Source organism: Gopherus flavomarginatus, chromosome 2, assembly GCF_025201925.1.
Source record: "Gopherus flavomarginatus isolate rGopFla2 chromosome 2, rGopFla2.mat.asm, whole genome shotgun sequence".
NCBI lineage: Eukaryota > Metazoa > Chordata > Testudines > Testudinidae > Gopherus > Gopherus flavomarginatus.
The window spans coordinates 76,786,518-76,813,621 of record NC_066618.1 but is presented as its reverse complement, the minus strand read 5'-3'; the positions used below and the strand labels follow the sequence as shown (position 1 = coordinate 76,813,621).

At 45.0% G+C, this 27,104-nt stretch overlaps 1 protein-coding gene across 8 annotated transcripts in view; it reads right to left on the bottom strand.

Moving 5' to 3' along the window:
• RBMS3 (RNA binding motif single stranded interacting protein 3) overlaps positions 1 to 27,104 on the bottom strand; it is a 977,979-nt gene that overhangs the window by 60,416 nt on the left and 890,459 nt on the right. For all 8 annotated transcript variants that reach the window (XM_050938458.1, XM_050938456.1, XM_050938457.1 and 5 more), the window contains one exon: positions 25,972 to 26,022. In XM_050938458.1, coding sequence (XP_050794415.1) covers positions 25,972 to 26,022 — 51 coding nt within the window. The remainder of the gene's footprint in view (positions 1 to 25,971; positions 26,023 to 27,104) is intronic.

Here is a 27,104-nt window from a genome sequence, read left to right as displayed (position 1 = left end):
TCCAGGCACCAAAATATGTAACTGGATTTTTCAGTGCTCAATATCCCTCCGCAGTTTCCTGAGTGGTAGCGGTTCAGCACATCTGAAAATCATGATACCTGTTTAACTGCATAAACATGTTGCGTTTACGTTAGGCACCCCCTTTGAAAATTTCAGCCAAGGCAATCTGGAAGAATGAACTTGGAGTTCACTACTTTAATTCCATAACATGAAGGGGTTTTTATATATTACAGTAACTAGGACAAATTTCCCTGATAAATTGTCTGTACACATTACAGTTGTTTCCACATACATTTTTAATTACAGCTTTTTAGTGCAACATTGTGTCCTAGCAGCCATTACACACACACACACACAGTGGTCATATCCTGACCCATGATGAGTGAAGAGATGCTTTAGTCTGTCATGGAGCAAACTTTTTTTGTCCTTCATGCAGAGACTAACTTAAATAAATTCTGATTCATGTCAGAGGCAGTTCTCTGGATCAGCAGACAGTTTTCCTTGCAGTTGTCTGAATATTTTAGTGGTACCATGTTTTGCCTGAAGAAAAAAAAAGTCCATTTTATTTTCATTGGCACCTGGAAACAAAACTATTATTGGCCTCTACACCAAGTTGTTTGCTGTTGATAATGCCAGGCCAGGGAATAGCAATTTAAGAATTCTCGAGGTCTTTCCCTACCAAAAGAATACAATTATACACAGCCAGTGGAAGGCTATTCTTCATGTACTGGGATGGCTGATGAAGAGTTGTCTATTAATATGCTAAGGTTCTGCAATGAGACTATCTCTTATAATGTAGATTACCTTACTTGGCTGCAAGGCAAAAAGGAAGTGGGCATCCACTAATGCAGAATTTGCACTAGAGGCAGCTTTAGATAAGTAACTATCACGCACATTTTGGGTGGGGAATCAGTTCACCACGTATTAAGGAAGAAGTCCACTGCACGAGGGAGCCTTTGGTAAGAAGAACCTGTGTATACTGTGGGCTGCAGGAATAGTACAACTGGCCAGTGTCCATGTGTCCTGTAAGTCCCAGCAACGAGCAGGGGACAGCCTGGGAGGGAAAGGATCCACAAAACAGACAAGGGGAGGTGAAGGAGAAAGGTATGGGAGAGAAATGGATGAGGGACTCACTTTGTTTACCTAGGAGCTATGGGGAAAAGAATAATTCCAGCATAGCAACTACCCAGGGCAGGCCTTTATGTGCACTATATGGCTGTAAATTTGGGTCTACTGGAACCAAGTAAAAGTTGCTGTGTCTTAAAGATCAAAACACACAAACAAACTAAAAACAGATGTTCAGGTAAACTCAAATAAACAACTGTATACTGGCATTCACATTTGTGTTTTTCACTGGCTTTTTGAACCCAGTTGAAGCTAGACAAATTCAGACTGGAAATAAGGCATAAATGGTCATGGTCAGAGTAATGAACCATGGGAACAGGGATTCTCCATCACTGACAACTTTTAAATCCAGATGGGATGTTATTTCCAAAAGATCTGCTCTAGGAATTGTTTTGGGGAAGTTCTATGGCGTTACACAGGAGGTTAGATTAGATGATCACATCCTCTGACCTTGGAATCTATGAAAAAAAGAGAACTCAATTATGAGACAAACAAATCCATGAGATCTGGTCTTCTTGCTGTATTTCCATTCCCTAGGAACTGAAATATCGCAAAAAGGCATGATCTTGGGTTAGTCGCATAAGTAGCTGCCGAAATGGTTTCAGTTCCACGAAGAGATGTGTAAACATAACTACAGATACTTGAAACATAAAAGCCAGACTACATGCTAGGCACATCCCATATACCGGTATATGGTACTGTACAATTTCAGTTCACACAGCCTCTGCAGCCCAATGATTATTGCAAAACACAGACCTTAGTTTAGTGCACATTACAGAGTTTTGGAATGAAAACCGGATCCCCCTGAAATCAACGTGAATTTTGACATTGATTTTAATGAGGCCAGGATTTCACCCTGTTATTTAGCGTATTGTTTACTCCTGAGATAATTGGCATTGATATTTTCATATTATCTGCAAGAACTAAAAAAAAAAAGATTGCCTCAGACTAAAATTCTGTGAGAATGTTTGGATCATTTCCGCTGGCCATTTGCTGAAAGACCAAGTGCTGCTCTGGCTAGGCATCAAGTAGCGGACACGCCAAGTGAAAACATTTTTAAAATTTTGTTTGTCAGGTGGCACTGGCGGTGAAAACTGTCTATTACACTTCAAAACCGCAGGTAATAAAACAGTGTCTGTGTGGAGAAAAGAATGGTAGAATAACAGTTATTGTACAAATGTTGTTTTTAAGCTTGTATAGCTATCCAGTTGGAATTATACCACTGCATTTAAAGGGGATCAAAGTATAGAAAACATTAAGTGCAGAAGGGTTCCCCCTCCCCACCAACATATTAGAAATCAAAGTAAGATTATTCAGCAAAAGCAGGTCTTTTGTTTGATTAGACACTTTTAACATGTATTTTTGCTTCAGTTCATGCAACAGCAAGCAGGAAAATGTTTCGCTGCTGACAACTGCCTCATTCAGTGCCATTGCAAGTGGCTCCCATCAAATCACAATCTTCAAAGGCACATTGTTTTTGTTTGTTCTCATTGTAACAGATGTTTTGTATCATGTACTTCAGCGGACTAATTCATCTGAAAGAGACCGCCCACTCTGGCTGGTGTACATCCAGCTGTGGAAATAGCTCAAGTGACATCTGTGGCCATGTTCATTCCATTCTTCTGATCTCACAGGATCTCTGTGACCGTATCCAAGTCCATAAAAAACAAACAGACCTGAGAATATCCTTTAAAAAAATTTCCAGCAGAGGCGTAATGCTTCTTCAGCCAGGAAGCTTTGTTGGAAGGAATGCAACTGATGCTGAAGGTGAATGCGCTAAACTCCAGAGGTCTCAACTATGCAATGCTGCTTTTATCATATGAATTATCCAGTCAGTATTAAGAGGCAGCAAAGCGATGCCATGTGTGATTTTGATGGAGCTGAGAGCATCTGACTAACTCAGTGCCATATCAATTAGCCAGAGTACCAATCAATCAATCTCCACTCCTCTAAATGTACTGAGTTCCCATTAGGAGCTGCATACACCATGAGGCCAGTTCATCTCAACACACTGAGCACTTTTATATACTGTGGATCTGCTGTAATATATTTCTAAACTAGAAACAAAATCAATTTGAATTGCTCTGTAGTGGAACCATTTCCCATTAATAGCTGTGCATCAAGATTAAAAAGTATTGGTGGAAAAAATTCTGTGTCAGTAAAAAGACAATTACTAAATTCTTAAAAGTGACCAAATAAAATCTCTAGTGGTAATGAAGAACAGATTCTCTGAAGATGCTATAAAATCAACTTGTGTTACTCCATTACAGTCCAAAATGTGTGTGGCGAACAGCCATTCCCTCACTATCTTTATCGGAAGAAAGAATCACAAGCAATATTTGTATGTTCTGAATTTGATAAAAAGGAGACCAGCTACTGTCTCCATTCCTACAGGAAGAAGTTCTTGGTATGTTGGTAACCATTGGCTTCAATCTCAAATTCACTGGATGTGTAAACTACTTTCAGACCACCATCTCAGGAAAGTCACCTGTTAGCAGCAGTGCAAGTAGGGCAGTCTGGTCTAGTATGCTGTACCAGCAAAATATTTATAGCTGGTATGGCGTACTGGAAAGACACAGGAGGAGCAGAACATGGGGCCACTGTGCGGCCCCACGCTGGCAGTTTCTCTGGTGCAGCTGTACGCTCCCAGCCCTTTCATGCAAGGTCTCCTCCGGCTGTACAGCAGCCTTGCCGGAGGGCGGGGCTGGGGGGGTACAGCTGTTCCAGGAAAGCTGCCAGCCTGGGGCCGCCCAGTGGCCCTATGTTCTGCTCCTTTCCCTACTGCAGTTCCCGGGAGCTCTCTGAGAACCCCCTGCCCCACCTCCTGCCCTTTCACAAAACTGTCTCCCCTTCGGCTCCGTCTGTACAGCAGCAGCCCCACCAGAGGACAGGGCTGGGGGAGGCAGGGCTGGTACAGCCACCGGAGAAGCTGCCAGTGTTCTGCTCCTTTCCCTGCTGCAGTCCCCAGGGAACTGCAGTGGGGAAAGGAGCAGAATATGTGGCTACAGGGTGGCCCCACGCCGGCAGCTCCTCTGGCACGGCTGTACTGCCCCCAGCCCTGTCCTCTGGCGGGGCTGCAGTACAGACAGAGGAGACCCTGCGTGGGGGACTGAATTAACTGCCCAGAGCTAAAGGTTTACAATAGGTAGTTAATTTCAGGAGATGCCACAGTAGCATTAATAAGAGTTTCTGTTTCAGAGATCCTGAAATCTTCAAGAAAAAGAGAGTATCATATTAATGAGTGGAACTGATTCACCAGTCCAAAGGATGCATTCAAAATCTTTCAGCTCTGGAGAACAGATTTTTAAGTCTATTGGCCAATTACACCAACTAACACACTGCAACCCAAAGTCCATAAAGGACAAGAATCAGAGGGGTAGCCGTGTTAGTCTGGATCTGTAAAAGCAGCAAAGGGTCCTGTGGCACCTTATAGACTAACAGACGTTTTGGAGCATGAGCTTTCGTGAGTGAATACCCACTTCATCAGATGCATGTAGTGGAAATTTCCAGGGGCAGATATATATATGCAGGCAAGCTAGAGATAATGAGGTAGTTCAATCAGGGAGGATGAGGCCCTGTTCTAGCAGTTGAGGTGTGAAAACCAAGGGAGGAGAAACTGGTTCTGTAATTGGCAAGCCATTCACAGTCTTTGTTTAATCCTGAGCTGATGGTGTCAAATTTGCAGATGAACTGAAGCTCAGCAGTTTCTCTTTGAAGTCTGATCCTGAAGTTATTTTTGGCTGCAGGATGGCCACCTTAAGGTCTGCTGTAAAGGACAGTTACCTGTTCTGTAACTGGCGTTGAGATGTGTTGCTCCTGTCTATTCCACAGTAGGTGTGCGTGCTTGCCACGTGCACCGGTGCTGGAAGTTTTTCCCTTAGCAGTACCCATACTGGAGGAGCACTGCGGCGACCCCTGGAGTGGCACCTGTATATCGCGCTATAAGGGGAGCTGCGGCCTCCCCCCACTCTCGGTTCCTTCTTGCCGGACAACTCCGACAGAGGGGAAGGAGGGTGGGGTGTGGAATAGACAGGAGCAACACATCTCGAAGAACGCCAGGTACGGAACAGGTAGCTGTCTTTTCTTCTTCGAGTGCTTGCTCCTGTGTATTCCACAGTAGGTGATTCCAAGCAATATCTGTTGGAGGTAGGTAGGAGCTCAGAGTGGTTCAGGATGAAGTACCACCCTACCAAACCCAGCGTCATCCCTAGACTGGGAGACAATCGTGTAATGTGAAGTAAATGTGTGAACTGAGACCCACGTGGCCGCCCTACAAATGTCCTGGATGGGGTCGTGGGTGACATAGGCAGCTGATGAGCGCTGAGTCCTCGTAGAGTGTGCCCTAACAATAGGTGGCAGGGGAATACCTGCCAAATCATAACACGTGCGTATGCACGAGGTGATCCAGCGAGAAAGCCACTGCGTGGAGATGGGTTGCCCCTTAACCCGCTTGGCCGAGGCAATAAAGAGTTGAGAGGATTTCTGGAATGGTTTAGTCCGATTCAGGTAAAAAGCCAATGGCCTACGCACATCGAGCGTGTGGAGGCGGCGTTCCTCGATGGAGGAATGGGGCTTGGGACAGAGCACGGGAAGGAAGATGCTCTGCTCCATATGGAAGGCGGAGACCACCTTCGGGAGGAACATTGGGTGTGGGCAGAGCTGGACTTTATCCTTATGGAAAACCATATAGGGGGGTTCTGAGGTTAAAGCGCTGAGCTCTGAGACATGTCTGGCTGATGTGATTGCCACCAGGAAGGCCACCTTTCAGGAGAGGTGTGACCAGGAACATGTGGCCAGGGGTTCACAGGGGGGTCCTGTGAGACCAGGTTGAGGTCTCATTGTGGTACTTGGGGCCTGGTGTACGGGAACAAGCGATCAAGGCCCTTTCGGAACCAGGAGGTCATTGAGTGGGAGAAGACAGAGCAGCCTTGCACCGGTGGGTGAAAGGCCAATATAGCCGACAGGTGCACCCTGACAGAGGCAGGAGCCAGCCGCTGGGCCCTAAGGGATAGGAGGTAGTCCAGGATAAACTGTAGGGGTGCGGCGGAGGGAGACATTCCCTGCTCATTTGTCCACCTGGCAAACCTGGATCTGTTTGCCACGTACATCCGATGCATGGACGGCTTCCTGCTTTCCAGAAGGACTCACCTTACCTGCTCCGAACACTACTCTCCTCTTCATTCAGCCATGGAGCAGCCACACTGTCAGGTGGAGCGCATCCCCAGTCCTGGGAGAGGAGGTCTGGGCAGAGCGGCAGCTTTCTCAAGGGGGGCCGCCAACAGGTGTAGGAGGGGCCTGTACCAGTGCTGGTGGGCCCATGCCGGGGCTATGAGAATGACCCTCGCCTTGTCTGCTTTCACCTTCTGAAGGACCTTGGTGATGAGTGGGAATGGGGGAAAGGCATAGAGGAGCTGGCCCGACTGGCTCAGGAGGAACGCGTCGGAGATCGCACCTTCCCCTATCCCTCCCGTGGAGCAGATCCAGAGGCAATGACGGTTCTGATGGATTGCAAACAGGTCGACCTGGGGAACTTCCTACTCTTGGAAGAGCTGATGAGCAACCTCCGAGAGGAGCGCCCACTCGTGCTGGGGGGAGAAGACCCTGCTGAGGTGGTCCGTTTGCATATTGCAGACACCCAGGAGGTGAGCTGCCCTCAGGGAGATATTGTGGACTATGCAAAACTCCCATAGGGTCAGGGCTTCCTTGTAGAGGGCAAGGGAGCGAGTCTCGCCTTGCCTGTTGATATAGTACATTGCGGCGTTGTTGTCCGTGAGGACTCTGACCACCTTGCCGTGGAGGTGCGTGAGGAATGCCATGCATGCCAACCGAACCGCCCTTAGCTCCTTGACGTTTTGGTGAAGGGGCGAATCTGGGGCTGGCCAGGTTCCCTGGGTTTGTACCTCCCCCATGTGGGCTCCCCAGCCCAGGTCTGAAGCATCGGACATCAGGTCTATGGACGGGTTGGTCTCCCTGAAGGGAACCCCTTGCAACATATTGCTCAGGAAGGACCACCACAGGAGGGAGGCGAGAACTGGTGGCGGAACCATGAGAACCTTGCCCAGACCGTCCCGAGCTTGGGAGAACTGGGAGGCCAGCCATAATTGGAGGGGTCTCATATGGAAACTGGCATGGCGGATCACATATGTGCATGCCGCCATGTGCCCCAGAATCTGAAGACATGCCCTTGCCGCAGTCACCAGGAAGGCTGTGACCGAGGCAATGAGATCCCTAAGGGTCTCGAACCTGTCCAAGGAGAGAGGCTGTGGCCTTGGAGGAGTCCTGTAGGGCCCCAATGAACTCTATGCGCTGAACTGGCACTAACATCGATTAGGTCTTGTTCACGACCAGGCCTGGATTGGCCCATGTCAACAGGAGCAGCTCTACGTGGGACTCTACCTCGCAGTGGGACTCCCCCTTGAGGAGCCAGTTGTCCAGAAAGGGGAAGATCTGTATGCCCTCCCGCCTGAGGTAGGCCGCCACCACAGACATACACTTCGTGAAAACCCTGGGAACCATGGATTGGCCAAAGGGGAGGACCGTGAATAGTGGTCCATTCCCACCATGATTCTGAGGAAGCGTCTGTGCCCCTAGAAAATATGGACATGAAAGTACACGTCTTGGAGATCCAGGGCCACGTACCAGTCCCCCGGGTCCAGGGAGGGGATAATAGAGGCCAGGGACACCATGCAGAACTTGGAACGGGTTTGAAACCTGTTCAGGGTGCGCAGGTCCAGAATAGGCCTGAAACCCCCTTTTGCCTTCGGGATGAGGAAGTACCGGGAGTAGAACCCTTTGCCCTGAAATGAAACCGGTACCCTTTCCACCACTCCTAGGTGGAGCAACCAGTCCACCTCCTGACGCAGGAGACAGACGTGTTCTGGGTCCCCTGGGTCAATCGTTGATGGCAGGTGGTTTGGCGGGGGTAAGGTGAACTGCAACATGTAGCCCTTGGAGATGGTACTGAGGACCCATTGGTCTGAAGTTATGTGGGACCATGCCCTGAGGAAAGCAGACAATCAGTTGTAAAACACAAACTTTATTAACCTGGGGGTCTCCCTGGCAACAGGCCCTGTGCCACCCTGTCGATAGTCAAAACCGCCTCTTCCCCTGCCTCTTGCCCTTAGAGGGCCCAGGCTGCGGAACAGAGTGGGACTGGTGCTTCTGGTCTCTGGGCCTTTTGTTCGGGGGCTCATATCTGCTCCTCACAGGCTGAACTGCCGGAAGCAAATTGGCCTTGTCCTTAGCTGGAGGGACACAGAGGCCCGGGGTCTGCAGGTTGGTCCGGGAATCCTTCATCCCATGCAGCCTGACATCCATCTGGTCCGCGAAGAGAGCCTTGCCATTGAACGGGAGGTCCTGCATCAGTGATTGCACCTCCATGGACAGTCCGGATAGCAAGAGCCATGACGCCCTACGCATGGAGATCACCGAAGCCATCGAGCGGGCAGCTGTGTCCGCCACATTGTATGCCGCTTACAGGGCCGCTTTTGCCACCACTGACCCCTCTTCCACCAAGGCCTTGAAGTCCTTCCTGTCCCAGTCCAGGAAGAGGGGCTCAAATTTAGGAAGGGACTCCTGCTGAGTAGGGCCTGGTGGTTGGTTACGTGAAGCTGGAAGCTAGCCGATGAATAAACTTTTCTGCCAAAGGAGTCCAGCCTCCTGGCATCTTTATTTTTTGGGGTGGGCGCGGGCTGGCCCTGACACTCTCTGTGGTTTACCGATTCCACAACGAGCAAGTTGGGAGCCAGGTGCGAATACAGATATTCCTGGTCCTTCGCCAGCACAAAGTATTTCCTCTCAGCCTTTTTCAAGATTTGGGGCAGAGGAGGCGGGAGTCTGTCACAAGGAGTTTGAAATGTTGGCAATACCCTGGTGCAGAGGTAGGACCACGCGGACTGGTGCCGAGGGAGACAGGACGTTAAAGAGGGAATTGGACGGGCCCTCTATCTCCTAGGCCTGCAGCAGGAGGTTGGAAGCCACTCGCTTTAGCAGGTCCTGGTGCGCCCTGAAGTCCTCCTGAGGGACCGATGGTGGAGGCGCCACTATGGGGGTGTCATCCGGTGCTGGGGAGAGTGCCCACACAGAGCCGGGTGCCTCAGTCAGTGCCCATGCATCGATTCCGAGGTCAGAGTCCAGGCGCGGATCCGCCGACTTGTCTTGTGGGCAGCTGGAGGAGACTGATGGAGCCCGGGACACTCTGGCGACCGAACGGGCCTCCGCCTGGGCTGGCACCAATGGGTACAGTGCCCACTGGCACCACTGTCCTTGCCAGGGAGCCCCTTGCCATTAGTCTGGCTGAACGTGGGATGGCAATACGTCCCCCGGAGGAACGGCACGTACCGTGGGTGGGTGGGCATGCCCCGAGGCCGAGGTCTATGAGGAACGCTCGGTGCCGCGGGAGTGGTAGGAGCGGCGTCTGTATCATTGTCTTCCTTGGGACCGGGATCTCGATGACGACGAACGGTACCCATGTGATGAACTGCTTCGGTACGCATGACGACGATACCCCGCTTGCTGCCATAACTCTGAAGTACCCCGAGGGGAGCCTCTGGTGTGAAGCCTAGACAAGCGGCAGCTGGAATGGGAGCGGCGACACCTGTCCTGTCGAGAATGACTCCGGTACCCACGTTTAGCAAGTGAGCATTCCCGGTGCCTCTCTCGGTGCCTCTGCTTACTGGCAGGCAGCGTGGAGGGTCCCCGTGACTCCCATCCTGGCGGCGGCCTGGACGGTCTGGCCGGCGTCGAGGGTGGCCAGGAGCTGGCAGAAGAACGGCCGCTGTGCGCTGAGTGGTGAAGTGAGGGGTCTTTGGAGCGGGAACTGTGGTTGCTCAGAGAGGTCTGGTGAGCACCCAGAGGGAGCTTGCTTCGTGACCTAGGGCCCATGCCCGATTGAACACTCGGGACGGCCAGGGACATAATGTCCATTGCAGCCTGCACCACCTCCGGTGTCAACAGCATCCACACTGGTGGGGATCCCTGGGCAGACGGCACCAGGCTGCTCCACTCCATACGAGTTGGAGCCTTAGAGCCTGGGGGGGGGGCGGGATCGAGGGCTGCCCAGTGAGGGACCAGCCTCCCCCTTGTGCTTATCGTGGCATCATTGTGAGGTCATGCTCTTCCCTTGCTTTTTGGCAGGAGAGCGGCACTGGCTAGTTGACGGAGCCTCACTACATACCAATGACACGGCGGCCAGTGCCGAGTCCGATCTGCGCACTGGCGTCGAGGTCAACGCCGACTGCATTAGGAGAGCTCGAAGCCTGAAGTTTCTCTCCTTCTTGGTTCTTGGCTTGAACGACCTGCAGATCTTGCAACGGTCGCTAATATGAGTGTCACCCAGGCAGCGAAGACACTCAGTGTGAGCGTCACTCCTGGGCACGGCGACAGGGATCACAGACTTGAAGCCTGGGGCATGGGGCATGCCCCGAGCCCGCTCTATTCACTGAAGAACAATCCACAACGGTACCATTAAGGTTGAGAAGAAGGGCTGCAGCAAAGCTGGAGCACAAAAGTTTCGACTACCTTCACTGGCAGCAAGAAGGGTGGGGAGAGTTCGCTGCTCCCCTTATAGCTCGATATACAGGTGCCACTCCAGAGGTCACTGCAGTGCTCCCCCAGTATGGGTACTGCTAAGGGAAAAACTTCCGGCACCAGTGCACATGGCGAGCACGCACACCTACTGTGGAATAAACAGGAGCAATCACTTGAAGAAGAACTGAATTTTGGATGAACAGGAGTTTCGCTGAGCCAGAGTTTGATTAATCAAAGTTGTTCCTGGTGGATCTAATGTAGTACAATTTCATAATAATGTACATTATGTCACAGTAACCTTACAGTGCATGTCATCACTGATTACCTATGGCTAAATGGAGAGACTCTTCAGGTTCTTATCATTTGCCTGCCTCCTATTTTAACCCTCTTACTATTGCACCATTGCTCAAGTTGCCTGTGGATCAATTAGCATTACAGTCCTGTATTGTGCTGCCACTCTAGTGAGCTCCATTAGATCCTGCTGATATGGTAGAGGACATTTTTCAAAATAGAGAAAGCACTTCACAAAGGTAAACTGCCACTTTCAAAAGAAAACGGCTGTGTTTTAGAACACAATGATGCCATATCAGTGCCACATTTTGGACATCTGGGTAGTTAATGGACTAACTTCCCATTTGTTTCCATATGTAAGAATCTTATTAACACAGGAATGCTAAATTGGCTTCGCCGCGGGGAGAAATTACAATTAATAAGGTGCCAGGTTTTTCCTTTGCTTAGCCAATAGGGGAGGGAGAGGAGTATACAAGGAACGTTCTCACTTTGCAGTACACAATAGTAGTAATTTCTCTACTAGATTGCACATTCCTACTCCATCCTGGAGCACAAAGTAACAGAACGGGGGTGGGCAGGGAGAATACAGATGTACTGGTGTGTTAGGGGGATGCATAGAAAACAGCACCACTGAGATGGTGCCTGTGGCATTATCTCTCCTTTGTTTTTTCTGGGATGGATACAGTTCCCTTCTTTTCCCTACACAAAGCTCTTGGCTAACTGATATAGCACAGTCCATACTATCTACGCAAAGGCTCACAGCTCCATTTCCTAACTGGGTTATGGTCTGAAAGGGATGTAAAAAATTATGAACCAATAGAGATGCAGACTACATAACCTCTTACTCACAGCTAGACAATCTTTTCAGTCCAAGAAATCCCAACTTTATCAAATTTGTACTCTAACGCAAAACCTCAGCAATGTTAAGGCATAACAACTTCCTAAAAGCATGGAATGTGTGACGTGCTGATCTGACGATAGAATTGATAACAATGGCCTTTATGCTTTTATAAAGTTTTGCGTTAGTTTGCAAGTTTTCTGAAGCTGGTGTATATATTGCATTCAGGTACCTGTTGGAGCTGGAAGTGAAAGACTCATGGAATGATGAAGTGTACTATCAACAGAGTTGTAGACAATAAGGAGCTGAAAAAGAATGCATGAATCTTACCCCATAACTTTTTTCCTTGACTTTAAGGTTTTAGGTGAATGGAATGCATCTTGCCACAATTTCAACTACAAGTAAACAGTGTTTTTGTTAGTTCATTTCCTAGTTTTTCATTTAGCTTTGGGATACCTCAGTGGATAGCTCCCGAGTCAGGAAGAAGAGGAGCTGCACCTGCATTGGAATCAGAGGGAGATACTGCACTGCTGAAGCTCCTCCTGACTACATCAACCCTCCTTAAGTGCATGAGGACCTGTAACATGCAACAGTAATTTCTATGTGACTAACATTTTATCCCATTAAAATGTTTCTGAAAGTAAGTACACTTAGAGCCATCCTCCATGTTTAGTGGTGATAGCACAACCTTACAGCTGGAGGGAACTTCTGAGACGGACTCTGTGTAATCATGCAGCCGTGTTGGTCCCAAGCTATTAGAGGGACAAAGTGGGTGAGGTAATATATATTATTGGATCAACTTCTGTTGTTGAGAGAGGCAAGCTTTTGAGCTTACACGGACCTGAAGAAGAACTCTGTGTAACTTGTCTCTCTCACCAATTGTTCCAATAAAAGATCATTATATCATAGAATATCAGGGTTGGAAGGACCTCAGGAGGTCAGGATATTACTTCACTCACCTTATCTCTATGTAACATTCATTTCCAGAAACACTCAAGGCTTGTCTATAATAACACTTAGGTTGCAGCAAGCTGGGATGTAAAGCTACCTCATGCTTAGCCTGCCATGCACTAAGTATCCATGTAGACCAGGCATAGGCAACCTATGGCACGGGTGCCGAAAGTGGCATGCAAGCTGGTTTTCAGTGGCACTCGCATTGCCCAGGTCCTGGCCACCAGTCAGGGGGCTCTGTATTTTAATTTAATTTTAAATGACGCTTCTTAAACATTTAAAAAATCTTATTTACTTTACATACAACAATCGTTTAGTTATATATTACAGACTTGTAGAAAGAGACCTTCTAAAAAAGTTAAAATGTATTACTGGCACGCAAAACCTTAAATCAGAGTGAATAAATGTAGACTCGGCATACCACTTCTGAAAGGCTGCTGACCTCTGATGTAGACCCACCTGCTGTGCCAAAAAGTTCCCTAGTACACTTTAACCTACTCCTGTTTCAAAGCATGAGTCTTTTACAGCTTGTGCCAAGGAGGCAGGATAACAAGATGAGAATTTCCACAGACTCGCACCCCGTGTGGATTGGGCACAAAGAGGAATGGATAATAATTTACAGATCATTATTTTTTATGTATAAAGCCTGTTTGAAAACAGTCTATTCACTGTGTGAATCTCATCCATCTGTGTCTCATCCATTTGGACCTCTGGACCCTCTGATCCCTAGTGTAGACAGGACCTTTCTAGACCAGCCACTGGAAGAGATGTTGATATATGCTTTCTCTGTGGTGTATAATGCATAACCATTTATTAGTCAGCATGAGGCTCAGGAATCCTAGATTCTATCCCTGGCTCTGGGAGAGGAGTGTGGTGTATAATGGTTAGAGAATGGTTAACAAAAACTGAGTTGTTATTCTGAAACGCAATGTGGTGGAGTGGCTAAAACTGCTATTTGTTACATTAGACACCTGAGTTCTGGGTCTACAATGGCCTTACCCAAATTCTCTGCTAACTCACATAAAAAATATGGGGAGGGGAGTGTTCAACAACGTCCTTAACAGTCTTAAGGAGGTTGTAAGTGGGGGCTCATGGCTTTAGTCAATAATAAGGGCAATAAATTACATGGGTATTTAAATAGCACTTAGAAGACGTGAGATGTGAATGCCGGATCTCTTTCCAAGCTCAAGGACCTTTCCCCTAGATAGCAGGGGCATTTGGTGAGCAAGTCTCTCCATCATTTTTTTTTTTAACCTTCCCATGGCAGATTCATTGTCAACTAAAAATTCTGTGTGTTTGACTTGATGTCCAATCTTGTTGCTAATGGCTAAAAAGTTATAAAATACTTCATAGATTAACACTACTGATGTAGAACTGATATTCTGGGAACCATCCCATAGGGAGCAACAATGTGGCCAAAAGAAAGGCCCCCAGCGTATTTGATTTCTTGTGAAAGGGGTACCAAGAAAAAGAGAAAAATCACCCCAAACGATGATTTTTAAACTCATAGTTCTTGGTGTCTCAATTAATCAAAGGAGCATCAAAATTTCAAATAGCGCATCAAGTTTATATTCTATGTTTTGTTTATTGCCATTTCAATGAGATTTTACAAAATAAAGGGTTAAAGCTCCAGTTAAAACTGAATTCTATAACACAGCCTTAACTATAGAGCAGGTACCACTGAACCATAATGACAAGCTTGCATGGAACAACCTTGACTCTATTTTCTTAAATGGATTTAATCCTAGTTTACAACAGAGTGAGAGGAGAATCAAGACATGAGGTTATAACCTGAATGCTTTAATTAAGCGAATAGTCCCATTAACTGTAATGGGATTACATGCTTGCCTAAATAAGGCAAGCAAGATCTGGTTTGAATTCTTCTATGTTTCGCAAAGCCCGTGGTCACTTTTCATACTTTTAAAAAAATCAGTTTTTTACCTGAAAAAACAATTAAACAAAAAATTAAACCAAAGCAAATAAAAAAATTCACAAAGCAATGCCAAAGGCTGCTAGTCCCAACAAACCTTTCAATAACAAGCCAGTTGCAATTGGCAAACGTGGGAGAATTTATATTATACAGGGATTTTAGTTTCAAGTTTCCAAGCTGCTAGGCTGTCAAACCACAGGGAATGTTTATAAAGTGTATAAAAAGGTATAGTGTCAGGAATTACTAGTTAAAAAGGATCATTAAAAACTACTGAAACTACTCAACAGGTCATAATTAGTGGGGTGCCTAGTTTTATATCACTTCGCCTGTTTACCTCACTAGAGAAATTGTTATGTTATCAGTTATGATGTAACGATATTAATTGTTAAATACCACATCTATATTTTCTCTCCACTATCCACAGGTAGTAGAAAGACTAGGTAATTTTCTCTCCTTATGTAAATCAGCCTCTGAATATCTGCTTGCATAACACTGTGATTTATGGACTTTTTTTGTTCTGAGGAACTAAACATGTATCAATGCCTGGTTCATTCAGCTTATTCATTTTGTGTGACTGATTATTCTCTTTTCACTCCAGTGTCACACCTGTGTAACTCCATTTACTTCAGTGGAGTTATTCCTGATTTACACCTGTCTAACATGAGAGGAGAATCAGACCCAATCAGACTCATAGGCAGGGGGAGTGTTTTATTCTTTGTCAGCTCATTATTATTTATATTATGGTAGAATCCTCATAGATTGAAATCTTGGAATGTTTCACAATTTTATCAACAAATCTATGAGCCCTAGGAAGGCTGGGCATTGTCCAGTCCAGTCCTTGAGATTCCTGTTTTGGTGCCATAATACTCCCCTCCAGCAAAACTTTGATCATGCTATATGGCTCTTGCTAAGTGTTACTCTTTTAGGTTCAAATTCTGTCTCATTCTCCAAAGCTGCATTGGGCCCTGCCTCCAATGGAATTTATGAATTTCTGCTGCACAAAGGGTGCAGATTTGGAAAGCCCACAGATTGGGTCCAGGCTTCCTTTGTTCTGTAGAGCTGGCCTCTGCAGGGATAACCTCTTTGCCTCCTAGTAGGAGTCAGTGTACACACTGATATGTAGATACATCAGCCACTGCTCCCTATGACAAGAAGGCCCAGCAGTAGTTGGAGATGCTGAAGTCACACAGGGTTGCAGTTGCTGCAGTAGTTCCATTGCTGCTGTGCAGCCTGCCGTCCAATTGCTGTGAAATTCCTCTATGCCTAGCCTGCTACCTGGATAGGACCTCCAAACCTGCATTCATTTAAACTAGTATAATACCATTGTCACTGCAGATGCTGCTGCTAAGGGGTTGGAAATGTTTGTATCAGTCTAGGGGACAGGAGATGTGGTGAGTGATGAATGATGAGTTAGAGAGGCTGTGATGGGATTTCCACCCCACATAGGACTGACAAGGGTTAAGATGGCCAGGTGACCCATTTAACGCCACAGGCTCCACCTGGCTGAGGAGCCAGGGAGCAGGGAAGTCACTGAGAACAGGCTCAGGCGGGGTCTATAAAGCCAAGTGGCTGGCAACAGAAAGGGGCTGCTGCTGGGAAAGGGCAGTCACTGCCTGGAAAGAGGGAGAAGTGTTTGGAGGCTGCAGAGGTGGGCAGGCTGCAGTCATTCCATGGGAAGAGACAGAGAGAGTCAGAGCGATGGTGTGCAAACTGCGTCTGCCTCGAAAGCTAATTCTCAGAGTGACCAGGAGGCATCAGTGCTGGAACTGGTGGGGCCAGCGTGCCATGCCTTCCCATTTTTTTAACATGGGCATAGTTTGGTGGATGGGGACATCCTCCCCACCAAGCTGCAAGCCTCAGGCTGGCGCAATGTGCAGGGCTGCACTTTGCAGCAAGGGACCTGATTACGGTGCTGGATGGAAGGGCAGAAGAAGGATGGCCTGCTTGCCTGGTTTCTGGTGAGGTATGTGCAGCTACTGGAGGTAGGAGAATGGCTGCATGCCTGGGCGGGGCGGGGCGGGACGTGGGGGGGGGACCGCATGGGGAGAGAGTGCTGGGGGCTAGGGCCACAAGAAAATGCAGGGTTAGGGGAGAAGGGGGCACAGGACTGTTAGGGGAGAAGGGGGCTGCTTCTTCCTCCCCTGCTGCTGGAGTCTCAGCACTGCTGCCTGCTTTGCAGACTGTCTGCTGAGATGAGTCAGGGGGTGGAGACAGAAGCAACATGTGGGGAGGTCACATGCCCCTCCCCCCAACCTTTCAATTGTGTCCTGCACTAGCCACAGTTATGTGTCACCTGCCCCCCCCCCGCCCCAAATATTCTGGTGCCCTTGCTAGGAGGAGGTGCTGGAGCAGCGGTGAGAGTGGGATGCACTCCACGACAGATGCATACAACATAAACATATCGCATGCTTCTCCAATTTATAACATCACCTCCACAGACATACATCCACAATAAGATACATAATGCAATATCAATGATGTGATAAACTGAAGGAAAATGTGATAAATTACATAGACATGATATAAATGTATCACTCTATTGATCACATTGTCTTCAATTTGCTCATTAATCCACTATCCCAGGATTAATTCTAATATTCTAAACCCATGAAGAACTTCAGAAAGTACCACTTAATCTTTCTCCACCCACCAAATGAGAAATTTCACTGAAAAAATTACATATCTTTACATTCTTCTGAAGAAAACTATTGATTAATAAAAAACTTAAAAAAATAAACACCCTTTGATATATTCTGCTCATTTGAAACAGCTGTGTTAAAACTATTCTTGAGAGCCTGAGGCTGATGATTAAGATTGCTTCTCTTCTGTTAAACAGAAATCAATACTCCATGGACATTATTTATCCTAAAATAGAAATTCCTGGATTCAAAATCTCACGAGTGTCCTTCCAAGTTTAATGTCAGTCTGGTTCTTCAAATATCTTTTCTAGTCAAGTTTCTAGAGCTGAACTCAAAAATGTATATACACATATATGTTGTATGCATATCTGTGTTTTCCCATTAATTTACATTTATTGCAAAATAGATATGTCAAAAAAAGCTAAGCTAAGCAATTAAGTCTTCTTAGGGATAAGAATAAATAGCAAAACACAAGGCTGTGTCTTGGGGAAGCACTATGTGGCTCTTCTGCTCATTGGCTGTATGTCAGTGCATAGGTTTCCAGAAGAAGCTTTTACATCTTGCTTACATCACAAAGACATTCAGTTACACAAGGAGGCTTTAGCAGAGTGTCAAAAAGGATTTGAGAGGGGATGCTTGGCTGACATAATCAAAAACAAAAACTGTTGCAGCTATATTTTGTTTTATATTATTTCAGATAGGAGTTGATTAATCAATGATATGCTATTCAAGCCCCCACTCTTGCACCTCATATGTGACATGGATGAACTGCTTACACTCATGTCCTCTTTCTGAAATATAGGCCTGGTCTATACTACGCGTTTATACCAATTTTAGCAGCATTAAACCGATTTAACGCTGCACTCGTCCACACAACGAAGCCCTTTATATCGATATAAAGGGCTCTTTAAACTGGTTTCTGTACTCCTCCCCGACGAGAGGAGTAGCGCTGAAATTGGTATTACCATATCGGATTAGGGTTAGTGTGGCCGCAAATCGACGGTATTGGCCTCCAGGCGGTATCCCACAGTGCACCACTGTGACCGCTCTGGAAAGCAATCTGAACTCGGATGCACTGGCCAGGTAGACAGGAAAAGCCCCGCGAACTTTTGAATTTCATTTCCTGTTTGCCCAGCTCTGTGTGGAGCTCTGATCAGCATGGGTGGCAATGCAGTCCCAAATCCAAAAAGAGCTCCAGCATGGGCCGTACAGGAGATACTGGATCTGATCGCTGTATGGGGAGATAAATCTGTTCTATCAGAGCTCCGTTACAGAAGACGAAATGCCAAAGCATTTGAAAAAAATCTCCAGGCTATTATACAGATTCCACAGGACAGTGCTGTGTGACAAGCGTAATGGAAAGCCAAAGAATCAAATGGACGCTCATGGAGGAAGGGAGGGGGACTGAGGACTCCAGCTATCCCACAGTCCCCGCAGTCTCCGAAAAGCATTTGCATTCTTGGCTGAGCTCTCAACGCCTGTAGGGTCAAACACATTGTCCAGGGTGGTTCAGGGTATATCTCATCAATTTACTCCCCCTTCCCCAGCCTTGTGAAAGAAAAGGGAAAAAAATTGTTTCTTGACTTTTTTCAATGTCACCGTATGTCTACTGCTTGCTGCTGGTAGACACAGTGCTGGGGCACTGAACAGCAGCATCCTCTCCCCTCCCTTCCCCGGTGGCAGACGGTACAGTGCAGTAGGACTGGTAGCCATCCTCGTCATCAGCCCGTGAGTGCTCCTGGCTGGCCTCAGGTGAGGTCGGCTGGGGGCGCCTGGGTAAAAATAGGAATGACTCCTGGTTATTCCCGGCAGATGGTACAGAATGGCTGGTAACCGTCCTCATCATAGCAACTGGGGGCTGAACTTCATCAGCCCCCCCCCCACTTTCGTGTCTAAAGAAAAGATTCTGTACTGCCTGGACTATCATAGCAGAGAGATGCCGGGCTCATCTCCCCCCCACCGTTTAATGTCCTGCCTGGACTATCATAGCAGCTGGAGGCTGCCTCCCCCTCATTATATCTCACTAAAAAGTCAGTGTTTCTTATTCCTGAATTCTTTATTACTTCATCACACAAATGGGGGGACCCTGCAACCGTAGCCAAGAAGGGCTGGGGGAGGAGGGAAGCAATGGGTGGAGTTGTTGCAGGGGCACCCCCTAGAATGGCATGCAGCTCATCATTTCTGTGGGATCTGACACGGAGCGGCTGTGCTCTCTGGTTCTCTGATACACTGGTTCTCTAGTACACTTGCCTCATATTCTAGGCAGGACTGACTCTATTTTTAGATACAACGTAAAGGAGGAATGACCCGGGGGTCATTACCATTTTTGTCTTTGCACCCCCGGCCGACCTCAGCGAAAATCAGCCAGGAGCACCCATGACAGTAGCAGACAGTACAGAACAACTGATAACTGTCATCTCATTGCCAATTTACAATGGCACAGCAGATGGTACAGAACGACTGGTAACCATCTGTGCTACCTTGCAAAGGCAAATGAATGCTGCTGTGTAGCACTGCAGTACCGCCTCTGTCAGTAGCATCCAGTACACATACAGTGACTGTGACAAAAGGCAAAACGGGCTCCATGGTTGCCATGCTATGGCATCTGCCAGTGCAGTCCAGGGAAAAAGGGCGCGAAATGATTGTCTGCCGTTGCTCTCACGGAGGAAGGAATGAGTGACGACATTCACCCAGAATCACCCGCGACACTGTTTTTGCACCATCATGCATTGGGATCTCAACCCAGAATTCCAATGGGCGGGGGTGACTGCGGGAACTATGGGATAGCTACGGGATAGCTACCCACAGTGCAACGCTCCAGAAATTGACGCAAGCCTCAGTACATGGACGCACACCACCGAATTATTGTGTTTTGTGTGGCTGCGTGCCCTCGACTTTATACAATCTGTTTTACAAAACCGGTTTTTGTATAATCGGAATAATCCTGTAGTGTAGACGTACCCATAGACTTGGATGAAATGTCTTGCTTTTCTACCTTTACCCTATCTATAGGAGTCACTGTTCTGAGCTTCAGTACTATGTTGATTGACACTAAAACCTGAGATTAGATAGATTCTGTAAATGCACTCTCAGTTTGTGGTTATGCATGGGTAGTCTGGAGACAATTTCTATATATGGACACGGTATTGGGTGAGGGGCAGGGAGACATGACCCCATGCTAGTTCCAAAGGAACATTGCCAATTACTGCCTTGATTATCACAGTTATAGAATTGGCAGTCCTTGATTTTCTGCCGCGGGAAACACTGGAATTAAAACTGTTCAGTAGAGTTTTGGTACTGGTGTGTGGTTAGTCATTTCAATCTCTAACCTCCTTAGCCTTCTAAGTTCAAGTAAGTTCACGTTCAAAAACACACAGCTAAACGTTAAAATAATAGCTGGCAATTTCAATTTCTAAGGATTGTTTCCTGCTTATTTTTCCTATCATGTAGCAGAACTATCACATACATAGAACACAAATGGCCTACAGAGAACACACTTTGTTTCTTTACATTCAGACATGCTAACACACAAGGGACTCCTGGATCAACTTACTAAAAAGAGCAACAAATGTGAAGTCAAGAAAATATAGTTTTCTGAGCTATTAATGAGCATGTACAAGGAACTAAACTTTCTTTGTTCAAGGAAGTAGGAATCAAAACACTGCCAGACTACTGTGGTATTTTGGGCATTATCCAAAACAACAAAGTTGCCAGTGAGAAAATGAAAAATGATATGTTTTCGCAGGAGAGTGTGTATATTTTACTCTATCTTTGTATACTGCAATCAAAAGACAAAATCCTGAAGTCTTTACTCAGGATAAATTCTCATTGAAATGGGAGTTTTGCCTGAGTAAGGACTGAGTTTACAAAATGAAAGCCAAATTACCTCTCACATGGGACAAGGCAAGAGAGACTGAAAAATCAGTAAGATTACTTTATGGAGTATTGGGATACTCTCCTTCCTCGGCAGAAGTGATCGGGGGCTTGTGGCTGGATACGAGCAAGTCCTTCAAAACTCACTTATCTACGGTGTCAACTGGAAATGCATCATCAGAATGGAATCCATCCTACATGAGTGGCTTTCCTTGGGTGTATGTCTTACTGCAACAGGAAGTGTGATTGCAGTTTGGGTAGACACACCTGCACTAGATATAGTCTAGTTAGTTTTCAGAGTAGCAGCCGTGTTAGTCTGTATCCGCAAAAAGAACAGGAGTACTTGTGGCACCTTAGAGACTAACAAATTTATTTGAGCATGAGCTTTCATGGGCTAAAACCCATTTCATTGGATGCATGCAGTGGAAAATACAATAGGAAGATAGATATACACAGAGAACATGAAAAAATGAGTGTTACCATACACACTCTAACGAGAGTGATCAGTTAAGGTGAGCTATTACTAGCAGGAGAGAAAAAAACTTTTTGTAGCGGTAATCAAAATGGTCCATTTGCAGCAGTTGACAAGAAGGTGTGAGGAACAGCGTGTGTATGTGGAGGGGGATTAAAAATGGGGAAATAGTTTTACTTTGTGTAATGACCCATCCACTCCCAGTCTTTATTCAAGCCTAATTTAATGGTGTCCATTTTGCAAATTAATTCCAATTCAGCAGTTTCTCGTTGGAGTCTGTTTTTGAAGTTTTTTTTATAGCAGTGTAGATGTGGCATGTAAGCTGTACAAGCTGCCTGGATCCCTGTGTACATATTTGCATTGCTATCCAATGCCGTCACATCCTCACTGCTATTTGTCACTGCACTAACTAGATTAAAGCTAGCATGGTTATGCCTACCCCGGTTGCAACTGCACCTCCGACTGGAGAGCAGACATACCCTGTGTGTTGCTGTGCTTTCCTCCCATCCCGGTATGATGCTTGCTTTGACTGGTCAATCCCCTCGGCAGCTACTGTACAGAATCTATAAAGCAGACTTGGCCCTAGTTATTAGCCTTCCACGCACACATGAGGGGTCTCAAATGCAAAAACAGATGTATGCACAGATAATGTATGTGTATGGTATTTATGCTGATGCCCTACAAATTGTGCCCTTAGTGAAGAACAAGTATTAAGAACACATGAGCTTTTAAAAACAAATATTCTGATCATAAAAATTAGGTAATTAAAAGAAAAACCCAAGATCTCCCTCTGCCTCTCTCTGAATTGTCTTTAAACAGAATGTTGTTCAAAGTTTTTGATGAGCCACCAGAGAGTGTTCAAGGATAGCAGGGTATCATACAACAAAAACATGCTAATATGGCAAAATCTCTAAATCCACAGGATAACTCACTTTTCATTCATATTTGGACTCTGCCATCTCTCTTCCTCAACCCTTATTCCAAGGCAGCAATGGAGTATATGGTTTTTCCTGACAGGGATGGGTGACAGATTAAAAAGAAATTTGTGCTTCATCAAACAGAACTAAATTTTGTGTCAAGAGAACTCCAATATCACCTTGTCACAATGCTATCAGAGCTTGTTTTCCTCCAGAGCTGGTAAACGTAGGCAGGACATACAGGAAAGGGGAACAACTAATATAGCTTGATTGAATATTTGAGATTTGTTTGTTTGTTGACTATAGTGCGGCCAGCTCAGCCATCTAATTGAGAAGATTACATTTACATAGGGTAAAATTTAAAAAAGTGCCTGAGTCAAAAGATCCTATGGGCAAACATTTTAAAAGTATCTAATTGATTCAGGAGCCCAAATCTCATTTTCTAAAGTACCTAAGCATGTGCAGATCTCCAGTTTGCAAGTTCACGTGGCTTTTGGGGTACACAGATGTGGGTATTCCTTTGGCATGACTTCATTTTGCCACCATGAGAATATTATTTGTGCTAATTATTCTAAATCAGAAAAAGAGGTTGAATCCTTTTTATATTCATTTCCATGCAGCTAACTACTATACAGTTAATAGAATTTATGTATAACATAAGTTTTTCAAAATAATATTTCTACCCATTATCCTTCAAAGTGAAGTCAGACTTTACTCTTATTTGGTCAGTAATGTCTGGAAATACATTCCTGGCATTTTCCCACATAAATAGCTGGCCAGCATTGCATGTAGTCAACAATCCATTCCATGATCGCTCAGTTGCAGCCAGATATTCTTTGGGTTGTTACATTGTGCAGCACAGCTGTTTCCTTCAGTCTGTGAGCTTGAGAACCTGGGAGAAAGCTGGACTGTCTGTGTGTGTGCGTACAGCATCCCAAATAAAGCATCTCCTTTGTCTTCACTACAACAGAGTCCTGGCTCTTCTATCATGAAGAGCACTACATCATGTTTAAATATGAATAGCATGTTAAATCTTAACTTTCTTCTGAGAATGAAAAATTAATCATCCAGTGACATCATTTACTGAATGCTTATAATGAACAGAAAGCATTAACCATCAGCATTAGAAGTAACTCGAACATTACTCTCCTTAAAAGAGTTTATGTTTGCTCACAAAGAATAATACAGTCTTAACAAAATGTTCCTACATTTCGTAGCAAGGGGAATGTAAAATTTTATCAGCACTGGCTTCTAATGTGACATTATACAGCCACATAGAATACACACACACACTGTAATCAGTCATCTTGTAAAATGTTGTCAAGTAAAATAGTGACATTTTAGATAACAAAGTCACATACTAAACGAAAGAGGAGAGACAAATAACTAATTGGATCGGAAAGCCACCACTTTCACTAACTCACTGGAGAATCTGAAATCCTACCTTAATCAGATGTTCTCCATTTTGTTGTTTTTAATTTTCTTGAGGTGCCTGGCAGAGATTCCCTAGTCAGAGTTGCAACTACGGTGGGCTTAAAGTAGGGCATAAATTCCTGTTTTTCTGTTAAATGTAGGTTGCCAATTGCTCTGACATTTTAGAGGCTGTTAATCTTTATGCTCTTTGAATTGTCTATGTAGTGTTTGTTTGGTTTCTCATCATAAATTTTTAATAATTAAGCCATTGGATTTGGGTGACATTTTTCCTTGGCATTGTTGACCGTTTTCATTGTTGACCGATATCCCCCTGAACTTTGACCTACTTAGTCTATCTCTCCCTTATCTAATGCCTGCCCCAAATTAAGCATTAAAAAAAAACAACCTTAACTGCTTCATAATGAAGTTTCTGTGTTTTATAATAATAGCCAAGTGGTCATATGGAACAAAGGATCTCAAACCGGAGCAGTGAAGTGCTTGGATTTTCTCTGTAAATCCTGTGTATTTTACAGAGATTGCTGTTTTTTCACAGGTTAGAAAACAGTTACTTGTCTTCACCAATGTGTGGGATTCTAACATTTCTTATGTTCCGCAGTTATGTCTGAAGAGTTAGAGAACAGATTTCATTGTGCTTATAAAAACTCTCACTGGAACACGCCTCCCGACTGTTGGATGTAGGGAGCTTTATGTGCTCTCTTTCCCTCAAGGAGACATGGATTTGCATCTAGATTTGGATGCAAGTGCAATAAACTTGGTTGTTTCAATTGAGCATTGAGTAGGCATTTGATCACGTGATCAGACCACTGCACAGCTTAAAAAATCTGTAAGACTCTGCTCAGGAGAGCAATAATGGTGAATGAGCATGGGTGTTTCAGATCAGGATTTTGGTCCACAGGTAAGATAATTATATCCATACTACTATATGCCTAACTCTAGCTAGTGAAAGCAGCTACCCCAATTTCATGGACAGAGAAATTCACTTCCAAGATATCATGATTCAGCAGATAGGCACCACATAAATAAAACTATTATTATTATTATAACATCAAAATACTTGCACAAGTGGGAAAACAGATATTGTAAAAAACTGATGCTCTGCATCTTCACATTACATTTGCTCTCCTCATGCTAAATCAATTACTCAAAATGTGTTGATGTGGAATAAATATTTGATTGTGAATAAGCAACAGTTTAATGTCAATCTGTATCCGATAAGTTGGCCAAATACAACACACACGAACAAACAAACAAAGCACTCCACAATTCAGGCAATCTGTACAAATGTATTCAGTGTGTTGAATCCATTTAATACTTTGCTGGCATTTAAATAACACTGTCAAAAGTACTTTGTGAGCAAAACTAAACTTGCAGAACTACTTATTTTTAATGAATGATGCTACATGTATTTGAGTGCTGTTCTGAGTGCTTTATAATATTTGATGAAGCAAACTTTTCAAGACAGAAAAAATGTGAGTTGACTGATCAAGTCAGAGAGTAGACCCAAATTCTGCAGAGAATCTAAGACAGCTGGGTTTTACCTCTTGCAGTGTTTGGAATACGTTAGTGATGCAGTAAGGATCCTTTCAAGTATATATGTCAGTTAGAAAGGATTTTTGAATGGATAAACATACAGGGGAAGGGTAGCAGATGTGTTCATCCAAGCAACTCAAAATATCCAAGAGTGCAGTTATTTCACAGTCCATAAAGTAATGATTCAGAGGCTACACTCAAGGGTTTTTTATTCCCTTAATATAATCAACAAAACTAGACAAATATGATCCAATCTTCCTCTTTATACTGAATACAAATATTATTCCTTAAAGAAGTGAGACCTGGACATGCATGACAAAAGATTCCCATCTAATGGAGTAGCTGATCGCTCTTATAACTTTTCCAGTGATCTAGTGCTGCCCAGCAGAGGTAGGAATCTGCTACATACAGGTTTAGTTGGATGCGAGGAAATATCCACTTACTGTTGGTTGCATAACGTAGGGCGGATGAGGCATCCACGAAGTACTCTGGACCTGCATATCAAACAACTTTCATTAGCACAAAACAGTTTTAAACAGAGATTTCTTTTCTCAGTGAATTCAGTTGCAAGCATCCTTTTCACTTGTTACAATAACAACTATTAGTGAGCTAATTTCAGGAAGAACCTACAAGGAGACAAAATTCATTTATGTCTTGTAATCTTATTGGCATAGAAACGTTCAGATCCCATTCAGTAATGTTTCCGCTATTTTCAGAAGTCTGCAAGACCACACACTGTCTGTGCTCCTCTGTTTTATCCAATGAAGTGTGTTATCCAATAGATGGTACAGTAGGCTGAAACTTCAAGTAAAATTTTCAAAAGCTCTTTAGTGCCATCATGTTTAAGTCTTCATTTCAAAAGTGACTTATATACCTCAGAAAGTAATTTTGAAAGTCTCATTCAAAGCTTGGGAAAAGGGGCTGCTAGGCCATTTAAGAGATTTTGAAAATTTTACCCTTTGTGCTGCCATTTGGAAGTTCTCTCTGTGAAAAATTTTACATACACTTCAAGCTTAAGAATTCCGAGTTGTGGAGTAGAGTGAGATTTAATTAATTTTACCTCTGGAGATCCCTTCCTATACAAATTAAAATAATTTTGGTATCTCAGCGTAGTGGTAGTATACTGCAGACATTTTCTTCATATTAAAAAAAACCTAACAACAACAACAACAACAAAACCCCTAAATGTAGTTTTGAAAGTCTGGTGGAATTTTCTGAAGCAGGCACCAGGACTGGAAGAGCAGTGAGGCTACAGGTTGGAACTGACTGGTATAGGAAACAGCACATAACACTTGCACTGTACCTGGTTAAAGTGAGTGCCAGAAGTTTCCCATTTTCATGACCACTAAATTCAACCATAAATACTTACAGAAAACAACCCCAAATAACAATGAAAATTATCCATCTTGGTAAGTTTTAGGGATACGTTTTGTGCATGGTTTCAACTCTGATGGCCTGACAGAAATGTTCCTCACGATAATGTGGGAAAAACTCAGTACTTCTGCTCCTCACATCAGTAATGACTAGCTATATGTTGGAGGTGTTCCACTCCAAAAATATCGCCTGCAAATAAATC